The following is a 12,607-nucleotide window of genomic DNA, read 5'->3' as shown; positions in this document are numbered from 1 at the left end:
TCTGTTGCCTCTAAGACACAGCAATTAAACTCTTGTTCTTGTAACAGCTCCCCCGTCTCTGAGGATCTGCAAGTGCTTTTCCTGAATACGTTGCTATTGCGCTACCCGCTTCGTGCTACTGTTTTGATTTTTCTCCCTCGTTCACTTTCACCACCCAGCCTAGAAGACGAAACAATCTCAGCAGCAAATAGCAAAATTCAATTCTTGAAATATCCATTGGGTACCCAGTTTGTGTTTTATTCCGGGAATACAGTAATGAAAGTCACAGGCCCTATAATCAGGATGGTGGCAGTTTAGTGGAAGACAAATTTGTCCCCAGTAAATACTGTTTGGTCCTGTCAGCACAAACAATCCATAGTCAATCTATAAATCAAAATGAGGGTGAGTTTATTATGAGCCAAGTTTGAGGAGTATAGCCTGGGGCCTTCCTTCCCCAAAGAAAGAAGGGCACCAAAGAAGTGGGGTGTACAGAGTGGTTGTATACTGTCTTGGAACAAAGAACATACATCACATATGACAGGAATATATCTTTTACTACTGTCATGAGATGCTTAGCTGGCACAGCAGATCCATGCTCACAAGGTGAGCACAGCAGGTCGGTAATTAATCCTTAGTTCCTAGGAAGCAATGCTTATCCTTAAGAAATGCTAATATGAGGGGGAGTTACATCCCTATCTTTAAGGGCATCATTTTTGTCTCTGGGACATAGTAAATGTTTACAGCAGACATACAATACATGCTCAACAGGCCATGTCAGGCCCTTTTGGAAAAACAAGATCAGGCTGAATTAGTTGTAAACGAAACAGCTTCCTCATATACTCCAATGTATCCTATTGTTTTCATTTATTTATCCATCCAAGAGCATATAGAATGGAGGGGCCAGCAGGGCACACAGGGGAAGCAATAGTCAGCTCGGCCTGGGGAGGCCAGGGTGTTCATAGAAGAAGATGCCTACATTTGGTCTGGAAGTTTGGGTAGGAGTTTTCAAGGGAGACAGCGGAGGGAGGGGACCTCAGCAGAAGGAACAGAAGGTGCAAAGGCAGAGAGGCTGGAAACCAAAGCATTTAGGGGAATGGCCACAGCTGGAGGCTGGAGTGTGAGTGTTGGGTACTGGCGGGAGGTGAGCCTGGAGGGAAATCAGGGTGAGGTAAGGAAGAACCCAGTGCTCCAGGATGAGCAGTCAGGACTTCATCCAGATGCAGCCGGAGCCCCGGCAGGACTCTTCAACAGGCAAGTTCTGTGATCAGCTTTACATTTTATTTATTTATTTTTTATTTATTTGCTTTTACATTTTTGATCTTCATTTATTCCAGTTTAAACACTTATATGCTCCAAAGAGCATGTGCATGTGCGTGGGACACTGTTGGGCAGAAAAAACAAGGCCTACCTCTGCTAGGCCAAGCTGTTTTGGGTGTGATCACAAGAATCAGTTTGACTCCAAATATACTAGAACCAAGCAGAACAGAAAGGTTTGAGAGATGATAAAAGGAGTTAAAAAATTAAAATGAGACAATGCAAAATCTCGATTCCTGAAGACTAGTGAAATACTGAAAACAGTGAATTGGCTGTAGAAGCAATAATGAAGTAATTCTCTTTCTGTGAGGGACATTATTATAAGGCCCCCAGGACAAAAGACAGTAAACAATGAGTTGGGAATCATTAAAAAACCTCAGAACCAAAGATTTCAAACCTCTGTCCTTCTGCGCCCATATGCTGCCCAGCTCATTCCCAAAGAGGAACCAGAATCGGATTCCTACCAACATGAAACTCCTAAGAACATGTCATGTTGGTTTCTGTGGAAACTGCATCTGTGAAGTAGTCTTTAAAATGAGAAAACCAAAGACTACAATAATAAGCCACTTTCTCCTTCCAACTGTGAGTTTTCTTTGATTTGCTCTCTGAGGATTCAAGACCAAACAAAATCATTAGTCTAAGATTCCTGAATTAATCTGACCTCACTTCGTGGCTAATGTGGCCAAGAGTAGATGCTTTAGTACAATTAAAATAGAAGGACAGCGCCGGCCTGGTGGCACAGTGGTTAAGTGCACACATTCCGCTTCGGCGCCCCAGGATTCACCAGTTCAGATCCCGGGTGCGGACATGGCACCGCTTGGCAAGCCATGCTGTGGTAGGCATCCCACATATAAAGTAGAGGAAGATGAGCATGGAGTTTAGCTTAGGGCCAGTCTTCCTCAGCAAAAAGAGGAGGATTGGCAGCAGATGTTAGCTCAGGGCTAATCTTCCTCAAAAAAAAAAAAAAAGAAGAAAAAAGAAGGACTTTATATCAGCAGAATTTTAGGGCTCTGGTATATACTGTAAAATACACTAACAGTAGGGTGGAGGTTGGAGAAGGAGATGGAAACATCCATTACAAGGTAACATGACGGTTAGCAGGACCTGAGCTAGACTTTAAGCAACTGATTCTTTTCTGGTGGGGGGAACCCACATAGTTTAGTTTCATACTTTTAAAATTATCACTTTGAATTCAGGAATAAGAGGCATTTGGTTGTAGACACAATTCCATCTGTAGATACTAACTTTAAACTTAGAGAAGAAAAACACTCATTGCATTAATATCACGGGTTGGGGTTTCTTATGTGGTTCCTAAATGCACCTACTATCTTTTGTTTGATACAATTTACAGCTACGGTAACAAGACTACCACAGCCTTGGCTCAGATGCAGTCTTTAGCTTCAGAAAGTCCATCGGTCATGTGCTGGCTGTCGCTAAATCTGTTGCTTGCAGAGGCCTCAGAGCTCTGGGTTTGCCGAGCAGAGTCCTCACCATTTAAGCTCTTCCTACATACAGCACATGCGTCATGCAATTCTAACCACGGCACAATACAACTGCTGTGGAAGAAGTGTTTGCAGGGTAACTGCCAGACTTCCTCTTCACCTGTGTAATCTTCTTTGCATACTGGACACTCTAAACCCATGTCAACTTGTTCCTGAGTTACTGTCACTGTTGGAAGAGATGTGATCTTTTCCTTGTCAGCTGGGGGAGGCCCTGTATTTTCCACTTGTCCTAAAAGCTGGGTTACAATGGCATCGAGCCCTGTCTGACCCCAGGCATAGTCCCCAGGGTTGGAGTGCAGCATCCCGCTCCAGGTGAAAGGGTGTAGGGATCCAGGAATTGCAGAATTTGCAAAGAATCCTGCAAAGATCCGTTGTATTATTAGTTTTGGAGGCCAGAAGTCTGGAATCAAAATGTTGCTAGGGTTAGTTCCTTCTGCAGACTCTGAGGGAGAATCTGTTCCATGCCTCTCTCCTAGCTTCTGGTGGTGCCAGCAATCCATGCTGTTCCTTAGCTTGTAGACATATTACTCCAATCTCTCCCTCAGTCTTCACATGCCTGTCTTCCTTGTGTCCCAGCTTTACATTTTAGAAAGATAATCCTCACTGTGGAATGGAGAATGGATTTACAAGTAAACAGAGGGAAGAGGAGAGGGAGGAATGAAGTTGTTAATCTTGCACCAACTTCCCCCTTGCCTGAGTTTAGGAATTTACGGTCTCTTCTGATTGCCTCACCATTTCCAGGGTTCACCCGGGATCTTAAGGGAGAGATGCAAAAGGGCAAAGGTGATTTGAGTCCTGTCTAGTCCAAGTGGTGAGCCAGCCGTGGGGCCCTAGCACATGGCGCTGACCTCACACTAGGGCTGTACAGGGAATATCACTGCCGATGCAAAATAACCAATAACCATTCTGTAGATAAGAGAGACAAGGTGAGTTTTACTTGAGCCAGGGTGAGGGTTATAACCTGGGAAGGCCTTTTGTAGAAAGGAAGAAAGTGTTCTGGAGAAGCATGGTTTTCAGTACAGTCTTATACTTTTTTAGAACAAAGAACACATTGAACATGCCCAGGATACATATTCTTCAATGTTTCAAAGAGGTATTCAGTTCCAAATTAGCAGGTCATGTGACCCTAATGTTGGGAAAGGGACTAATAAGCATTACCAGTAGGGCGGAGGAGGGGAATTATGCATTCTTATCTTAGTAGAGTGCATTCTTTAGTTTAATGGTTAAAGCAGATGTACAATGTATGTTTGTAATAAGTCAGGCTTCTTTAGTTCAAGCTGAATCAGTTTTGAACCCAAATAGTTGCCCCGTATACCTCAATATGTGGAAGACTCTTGTCATCACCAACCTGACAATTATTCGTTCAGTCATATTTCTTGATCTTTGAGCAGCAATTAACACCCATGTCTCAGTTTCCTCAAGCTCGTCACTGGGCCGGAAGGGCTGGGTGGTAGTGGCTGGTCACCAAGTCTTACCACCATCCCCTCAGAAATACAACTGACATTGTCATTACCCTGACATGAGCAGATTTAGTTTCTTTTGGGACTTGGACTCATGGCTTTCTTATCAGAACCTCTAGTCCAATATACAACTGAGGCCAGAGGCACGTTCTCTGAAGAGACCCTTTAAACACAGACCCTGAGCTTCATCTAGTCCAGGGGTCAACCAACTGCAATCTGTGGGCCAAAGCTGCTTGCCACCTATTTTTGTAAATAAAATTTTATCTCATTCATTTATATATTATCTGTTATCTGCTTCTATGCTACACCAGCAGAGTTCAGTAGTTGTGATAGAGACCAGACGGTCTGCAAAGCCTGAACTATCTACTATTTGGTCCTTTACAGAAAAAGTTTGCCGAAGCCTGGTCTAGACTGACACTGTCCGATTGAAATATAACGCAAGCCATATATATAATTTAAGATCTTCTGAGAGCCACATTTTTAAAAAGTGAAAAGAAACATGTAAAATCCATTTTAATAATGTTTTCTTTAACCTATGTCCAAAATATTATTTCAACATACCATGTGTCTCAAAAATTAAGATATTTTGCATTCTTTTTTTCATACTTAGTCTTCAAAATCTGGGGTATATTTTATACTGACAGCACAGCTCAGTTCACTCCAGCGGCATTTCAGATGCTCAGTAGCCTCCTGTGGTCAGTGGTTGCTGTCCTGGACAGTGCAGGTCTGCACTCAGACTCCCCAAAGAGTGAGGCCAGCCCCAGATCTTGTTGCAGAGGTCAGCTTGACAGAGCCCTCAGGCTGTGGGGGGAGTGTTGTCCATAGCTGACACCCCAGTCCTGCCTCAGGGCTCTGTGCTCTTTCTCGCCGATGATGGTCCAGCATAAAAAAGAAAAATTTATTTTTCCAGTGGCAAAATGTGGCAGCCTCCCTGGGTGTGTGCTGAGCCTCCACTTTCGGATTTAGGCATCCTCAGAGCACCCCGCATGGCTTATGGTGGTTCAGCTCTTCTTAATTCTGGGTCCCTTCTTTCATGGTTAAAATCATTCAGGAGATGGTTGTTAGAGTCAGCATGATGAAGAAAAGGCTACCCACTTCCCTTGACCTTCCAGAGCTACAGGGATGTCACGCTGGAAGCAAGGCCGGAAGAAACGTACGTGTTCAGCTGAATTCAGGCCTTAATGTAACTCAAAGACTTCCAGGGCTTGCTTTTTGTTCTCTCCTGACCCTCTGCCATAGAGCATTTTGTCAGTTAAGTGGACGTCTGTGAATTTCATTTTTCTCCTGGTGCTTCAGTTTCTTTCTTTCCTACTTATACATAGAGAAAGGGTCACACAGAATAACATTAAAATGTGTATCCTTTTTATTTCAGGCGTTTGTGATTTCCTTGATCCTGCTTTGGAATTTAGCTAGCTCTCCCCCAGAACACTTACACTCTTTCTTCCATCAAGGCCTTTCTTTGGGGTACATTTCTTATTTTGAAATCCTCTTGTTTTCTAAGTTGGTCTAATGTCCTTCATCCATGGCCTGTGGCATCCTTTTCTACCATTAACAGACATGACTTAGTGAACATTTATCCACTCAGCATCTATTTACCAAGCACTGCTCTGTGCTAGACAGTGTTCCAGGCACCGGAGATAGATACACTAGTGAGAAGGATACAATCATTGCCAATCAAGTGGGAGATACAGACTCATAGAAGCACAGTTCTGGTACAACGTGAAACATGCAACGACGAAACATGCAACGACTTGCATGTGGATGCCTAGAGAAGGGTCACCTGAGGATGCTAGGGAGTGGGGAGGAGGGGAAGGTGGGAGAAGAGGAATGCTTCATGTCCTCAGGTTGTGTGCAGAGTGAGCTGCTCATGATTTGCTCTTGTTCTTGCAGGCCAAAGCCCAGAAAGTCCTGCAGAAGCTGGGCGATGTGCAGGAAATATTTCACAAGAGGCAAATGAGTCTGATGAAACTGGCAGCCAGACAAACTCGCCCAGTGCAACCTGTGGCCCCTCATCCTGAGTCCTCCCCAAAGTGGGTGTCACCAAAAACCAGTCAACTCTCCTCCTTGGGTAGGTCATTTGGGGGAAGGAAGTTTTGTGGTTTTATGTTCCATCGATAATCATGAGGGTCGAGATTGTGGTTGTTTAAGAGGCATAATGGTCATTGTTTTGACAGATATTATTTAAAACAAACCACAGGTATGCAACAGTACAGGCATTGAAGACTTATAAATTTACATAAGACTAGATGCCTGGATGCAAAGGAAAGCTTACAATCTAGTAGAGGAATACTACAAATGACAAGTAATATTAGCATGAAATACACTCCATTAAGGACCTTTGAAAGTCCCACTAGATTCTATTAGCAATGAAGTGCTAAAGTTGGTTCTTTGAGAAGATAAAAAAATAATAATAATTTCTTACACCAATCCATGTGGTCTTGAGTACTATAGCCTGTTAGTAAACCTCGTGATCAGATAGTGTAAGTCTTCCAACTTTGTTCTTTTTTCAAGATTATTTTGGCTATTTCAGTTTCTTTTCCTTTCCGTATAAATTTTAGAATCACCTTTCAATTTCTGCTGCGATTATGATTGAGATTGCACTGAACATATAGGTCAATTTAGGGAGAACCGTTATCTTACTTGTATTCCAATTCATAAACATTGTAACTCTCAATTTATTTAGGTCTTCTTTGATTTCTCTTGGCAACATAGTAGTTTTGAAGATAAAAGCCTTCGGCATTTCATTTGTTTTTTAACCCTATACTAAATAGAATCACCATATACAACTAGCAATAGGAATATATTTCTGTGTAGAAATACAATCATGTCATCTCTGAATAGGGACAGTTTTCCTTCTTCTGTTTTGATCTTTATGTCTTTTTTCCCCTTGCCTTCTTATGAGGGGTGGAGCCTCCAACACAATGTTGAATAGAAATGGTGAGAGCAGACATCCCCGTCTTCCCAATATTAAGGGAAAGAGTTCATGCTTCACCTTGAAGTATGATGTTAGCAGTAAGTTTTTCACAAACGCCTTTTATCAGATTGAGGATGTTCCTTTCTATTCCTACTTTTTCTTTTTTTTTCCTTTTTTTAAAGCAACCAAGCTTTGTCCTCACTTATTCTCTGGCTATTGGGGTTTTGGTTTTTTTTGAGGAAGGTTGGTATGGTTCTGCAACAGGGAGACGAACCCAGGCTGCTGAATGGTGAGCGCCAAACTTTAACCATTAGGCTATCAGGACTGGCTCAGCAAATTTTTTTAGTACAGTTGTATGCTGCATAATGACATTTCAGTCAATGACAGACTGCATATACAATGGTGGTCCCATAAGATTATAGTGGAGCTGAGAAATTCCTGTTGCCTAGTGACATCATAGCTGTAATCATAGCACAACACATTACTCACATGTTTGTGGTGGTCCTGGTGTAAACAAACCTACTGCACTGTGAGCCATATGAAAGTATAGCACATACAATTATGTACAGTACATAATACTGGCTAATTATAATAAATGACTATGTCACTGATTTATGCATTTACTATACTATACTTTTCATGGTTATTTGGAGTGTACTCTATTTATAAAAAATGGAAGCTTATTGTAAAACACTATACCATGTTATACCGGCAGCAGCCTGCTACATCTCATGTTTACTGTATCTCTTGATTACATCATTTTCTCTCGTGCCTGATGTAAGTATACTCTATTCTGTTCACTCAATGACAAATTCCCCAGCAACGAATTTCTCAGAATGTATCCCCATCAAATGACACATGACTGTATTTCGTTTTAATTCCTCTATTGGTTTTTTAGATTACATACCTCTTTACTATGTTTTTCCCCAGTTGTTTCTGCTAGGGACTACTATATGCATCCTTAATTTATCACAATCTACTTTGAGTTAATATTGTAGCACTTTATGTAAAATATAGGAAATTTGCAACATGATAGTTCTGTATATCCCCCACCCATCCTCTCTGCTATTCTCATCGTAAATATTACATCTACATACGTTAAACCCCCAACATTGTGTTATAATTTTTGCTTTGAACAGTCATATATCTTTTAAAGAAATTAAGAGAAAGGAAGAGAAAACTATACATATTCTTTTATATTTACCCTCCTATTCACCATTTCTGGTGTTCTTTATTCTTTATTGTAGATCTGAATTACATCTTGTGTCATTTCTCTTCAGGCTGAAAAACTTCCTGTAGCATTTCTTATTGTGCAGGTCTGTTTGCAACAAATTCTTTCAGTTTTTGTTTATCCAAAAATCATGAGGTCTTTTGGTAATTCTTCTTTTAGTACAATTTACAGTCCCATCTCCCAGCATATATTGCACTTTTTTAGAAGTAAGGCTTGATAACTGTTTAGTACATGTTTCTTTCCTGAAATTTTCTATGCACAGACACTCACACACACATGGTCAACACACACATACGTGCACATGCACGCTCAGACACACTTATGCATACATACCACAGATACACATGAACAGACACTCTCATGGAGGCATCCTTCTTGGATGGCTGGAAACAGGACTTGGTTCTCCTGACCTCTCATCTAGGGCTCTTTTCCAAAACTAAAGTGTGTTCACTTCTATGGCTTTGCCTCTCTCATTATTTTAAGGGGCGTATGTTTGTTACAAGTAAATAAAGCAGAATGATAATGTTTCTCAGCTTTTCAAATGCAAGATTTCGTAATAGATAATGAGTCTCCTAGGATAGACAGGTCTTCATCATGTCTGAACAGGTATCATTGACCTTGGTCAGGCAACAAGCTCATTTTGCAGAACAATCCTGCACTCTTGTTTTGGAGAGTAACCACTGGCTATGGACTCAGGCAGGTCACTAACAGGATTTTGAAACACATTTGTCTGATTCCTTAGTAACTGAGTCTGTGCCAAGATAAACTGTTATATTTCATGGTGTAGGAAAGGTGGGCGGGGAGCTTAACATGGGAGCTAGAATCTCACCTCTGACTCTTGTTACTAGGTGTCTTGGGTACAACATTTAACCTCTTTGAAGTTCATAAGGAATGTGAAAAAATTCCTTTTAATGCCATGGGCTATCATAATAGCGAAAATGGACTGAGTGCTTACCATGATCTAAATGCTTTGTGTGTATTAACTCATGAAAGCCTCATGGCAACCCTATCCTCCAGGCTTTCCCATTATTCTCCACTTTACAGATAAAGAAGCTGGGGCACAGAGATTATGTACTCTGAAAATGTGTGTCCCATGTTATTGGTGTGGCTCCCGCATCTCTGCCATCCCTGTGAACGTCACTGTGCTCACAGTATGAAGGGCAGGTGTTTCTCAGACTTGGATGTAGCCAATTACAATGGATGCATTTCTAGCATTCGGTTATTAAGCCTGGAATCACTTAGCTTACAGAGATCCTGCAGAGAGTGAGGAGCCTGAAGGATTGTGCATTGTTATAAAGTAGCTTCAGTGCTCACATAACCTGGGGCAACAAATGGTGTACTTTACTACAGATTTCCACATGGCCTCTATGAAAAACCCATAGACAGCCCCAGCTGCTTTCAGTTGGCTCACAGAATCTGAGGGTTGGGAGGGGCCTCTGGAAGGCAGATGGTCAATCTCCATCAAGTCCACCACAGATAAGAATCAGGGTGATATATTGGTGGCATTAGATGGATGGTATTTTGGCCATGGGACCTGGAAATGCTCAAATCTTGTCTCAAGTTAATCACATATATCCTGTGAGTTTCCCAAGGGAAGTATACATGAAAGAGTGGTGATGGTGATAAGTAAGAATTCAAAGTACCACTTACCTATTAGACTTGTAGCCATCACTCCCAGTGCAGCCCTCTGGTACAACTGGCTTAGAACGCCTCAAGGCCTAGCTCAGCCTTCTCCTCCTCAAGTTCTAATTTACTACCAAATGCCATGGAGCCTGAAGAAGGGTATCTCCCAGGTGTCTGAGAGCCCTGCGGGAATGAGAGGAGAGAGATAGAGTGACAGAGAAGAGAGCAAGAGCAGGACAGCCCACTTCCCTCCTGACTCAGCCAACTGATTCCTCACACAGTCATCTTATCCACTAATAAATGTGATTACATTAGTTCGGGAATCCGACTGTTAGATCATCAGATTAGCAACAGCTCCTTCTGGCTAGGGCAGACGTGGACATCCCTTTACATAATCATGGTATGATTGTGTATGTGTGTGCGCACACAAAGAAAGAGAGAACATTTTAAAGAAGATTGTAAAAAAAAATACCAAACGGTTGTGTTTAAATAGTAAGATTTTAGTATTTTTCAAATTTTCTATAATAAGCACAAATTAATTACCTGTGTAATGGAAAAAAAATATATTCAATAGAATGTGGTACCTAGAATTGAATCTGGTCTTTTAATCCAAGAACCACATCAAGTGCATATTATACAGTACAAATGATAAATACTAAAGCAGAATAAAAGAATCCATGAAGGGCCGGCCTCCTAGCCAAGTGGTTAAGTTTACATGCTCCGCTTGGGCGACCCAGGGTTTCACTGGTTTGGATCCTGGGCACCGACCTGGCACCACTTGTTGGGCCACGCTGAGGCGGTATCCCACATGGCAGAGCCAGAAGGACCTACAACTAGAATATACAACTATGTACTTGGGGTTTTGGGGGAGAAGAAAAAAAAACCATGAAGTTTGAAAATCAAGGAAGACTTCATGAAGAAAGTGACCTTTTAGCTGAGTCTTAAAAATGGGAATTACGGAATCTGTTGTTTTGGCCACATTACACTTACAGAATTGCGATTCGTTGTTCCATGTGGTGTTGGGTGTGACTGTTTTCTCTTCAGATCGAAAGTGAACTGTCTGATGTCAAGGACTCTTATTTCATTTCTGCATCTCTCCTTCACCTCCGATTTCATCTGCCACCTCAGAAATCACCGCAGCAGCTCAGTCTGGCTTTCTTAACCAGCTGCCTCAGCGCAGTCCAGCTGCTTGTCCAAGGCTGGCTAAATGCTCTGAGTTATTTATAAGCCGAATCGCTAAGTTAATGCCAGGTTTTCTTTGTCCCTCTAGCTCCTCTTCAGAAAACACCTGAGGCACCTTATCTGGAGACAGAGTTGAACTCCCTGGAAAAGAAAGATGATGAGACTAAATCTGAAGTCAAGGTAAGATCACCTTTCTTTTGCTGATAGAAATTTCTGACATGACAGAATATCGCTGTCCTGATTATCAATAAATCAAGTCCCCCTATTTCATACTTATCACCTCCAGAAGATGTGCCCACAGAGGCGCGTAGCACAGACTGGTGCTCCCAAGAACTGAGGTTTGTAGGCTTTCTTCCTTCTTCCTTCTTAACTGCAGCTAGAAATGAAAAACTGTTTGGTCATTTAAGTAATTGTTGGTAGATATTGTTTTGTTGAAGGAAAAGTCATTTTACTCATTCCTATAATCTGACTTCATATTTAAAATTGGTAGAGCCGTGTAGTTTATGAATAAAAAGAACATGACAAAATTGCATGAGCTACACACATACATGCGCATGTATAAGTGCTGAATTCTAATTAAGCTCTGTCATTTTCTTGGTTTTCATATTATGCTCTAGTTGTGTAGGATGTTAACATAGGAGGAGGTTGGGGGAAGTGTACACGGGACTTCTCTGTATGTTTCTTTGCAACCTCATGTGAATCTACAGTTATTTCTAAATAAAAGTTAAAAAAAAAAAAGAACATTCGCTTTGGAATCAGGCAGACCTGGACTTAAGCAACATGACCTTTCTAAGCCTCAGTTTCTCGTCTGTAAAAATGGAGTAACAACAGCTACCTCCTGAAACTGTTTTGAGCGTGAAATGAAAATTTGAAAATTGCCAAGCACTATATAATGGTAAAGTAACATTATATTTAAAAACCCAAATAAAAGGAATTATGAATATATGTTATTGCATGGCAACCCCAGGAAGGTTCCCCTTTCCCCACCTCACTGAAAATTAAATATCTGGCTGACTGAATGGTTCTGAAACCGGAGACTAGTAGCGCATGGGCTCAAATGCACTTCAGCGGCAGTTCAGATCCTTCCTCAATTCCTAATGGGTTTGTATATAGGACCCACAGGGACTCCACTGACCATTAGGCATCAGGCAGAAAGCAAGTCTTCCTGGAAACAGAAACACTGTGGGAACTAGAATTTCCAGCAGACTATTCTTAGAGATAACTGCATTCTTCTGTCAATTTGGAGGAATTCTGCCACTGTGTCTTCCAGAGTTAGGAAACAATATGCAATTTCATAGGTCTTGATTAGCCATTTTAAAAAATAGCAATTTTTTGAAGCAGGTAAACATAATTAAACTTCACCTGACTTGCCATTCATGAAATCTGTGGAATCATTAAGTGA

At 41.5% G+C, this 12,607-nt stretch overlaps 2 protein-coding genes and 1 pseudogene across 15 annotated transcripts in view; 1 reads left to right on the top strand and 2 right to left on the bottom strand.

Moving 5' to 3' along the window:
• MCF2L2 (MCF.2 cell line derived transforming sequence-like 2) overlaps positions 1-12,607 on the top strand; it is a 240,526-nt gene that overhangs the window by 127,969 nt on the left and 99,950 nt on the right. For all 8 annotated transcript variants that reach the window (XM_070583232.1, XM_070583235.1, XM_070583233.1 and 5 more), the window contains 2 exons: positions 6,146-6,323; positions 11,294-11,385. In XM_070583232.1, coding sequence (XP_070439333.1) covers positions 6,146-6,323; positions 11,294-11,385 — 270 coding nt within the window. The remainder of the gene's footprint in view (positions 1-6,145; positions 6,324-11,293; positions 11,386-12,607) is intronic.
• Positions 1-12,607, bottom strand: part of B3GNT5 (UDP-GlcNAc:betaGal beta-1,3-N-acetylglucosaminyltransferase 5) — a 75,648-nt gene that overhangs the window by 23,972 nt on the left and 39,069 nt on the right. For 5 of the 7 annotated variants that reach the window (XR_011529370.1, XR_011529371.1, XR_011529372.1 and 2 more), the window contains 2 exons: positions 11,014-11,346; positions 10,051-10,206 (listed from right to left, as the gene is read on the bottom strand). The gene's annotated coding sequence lies outside the window, so the exon portion shown is untranslated. Of the gene's footprint in view, positions 1-1,254; positions 3,399-10,050; positions 10,207-11,013; positions 11,347-12,607 lie in introns of those variants that run through there. The other 2 variants (XR_011529373.1, XM_070583250.1) reach the window with 1 other exon arrangement.
• On the bottom strand, positions 2,694-3,295 carry LOC139073322 (E3 ubiquitin-protein ligase RNF115 pseudogene; annotated as a pseudogene).

This window comes from Equus przewalskii, chromosome 18, assembly GCF_037783145.1.
Source record: "Equus przewalskii isolate Varuska chromosome 18, EquPr2, whole genome shotgun sequence".
In the NCBI taxonomy this organism is placed as follows: domain Eukaryota; kingdom Metazoa; phylum Chordata; class Mammalia; order Perissodactyla; family Equidae; genus Equus; species Equus przewalskii.
This window is presented reverse-complemented; position numbering and strand designations above follow the sequence as displayed.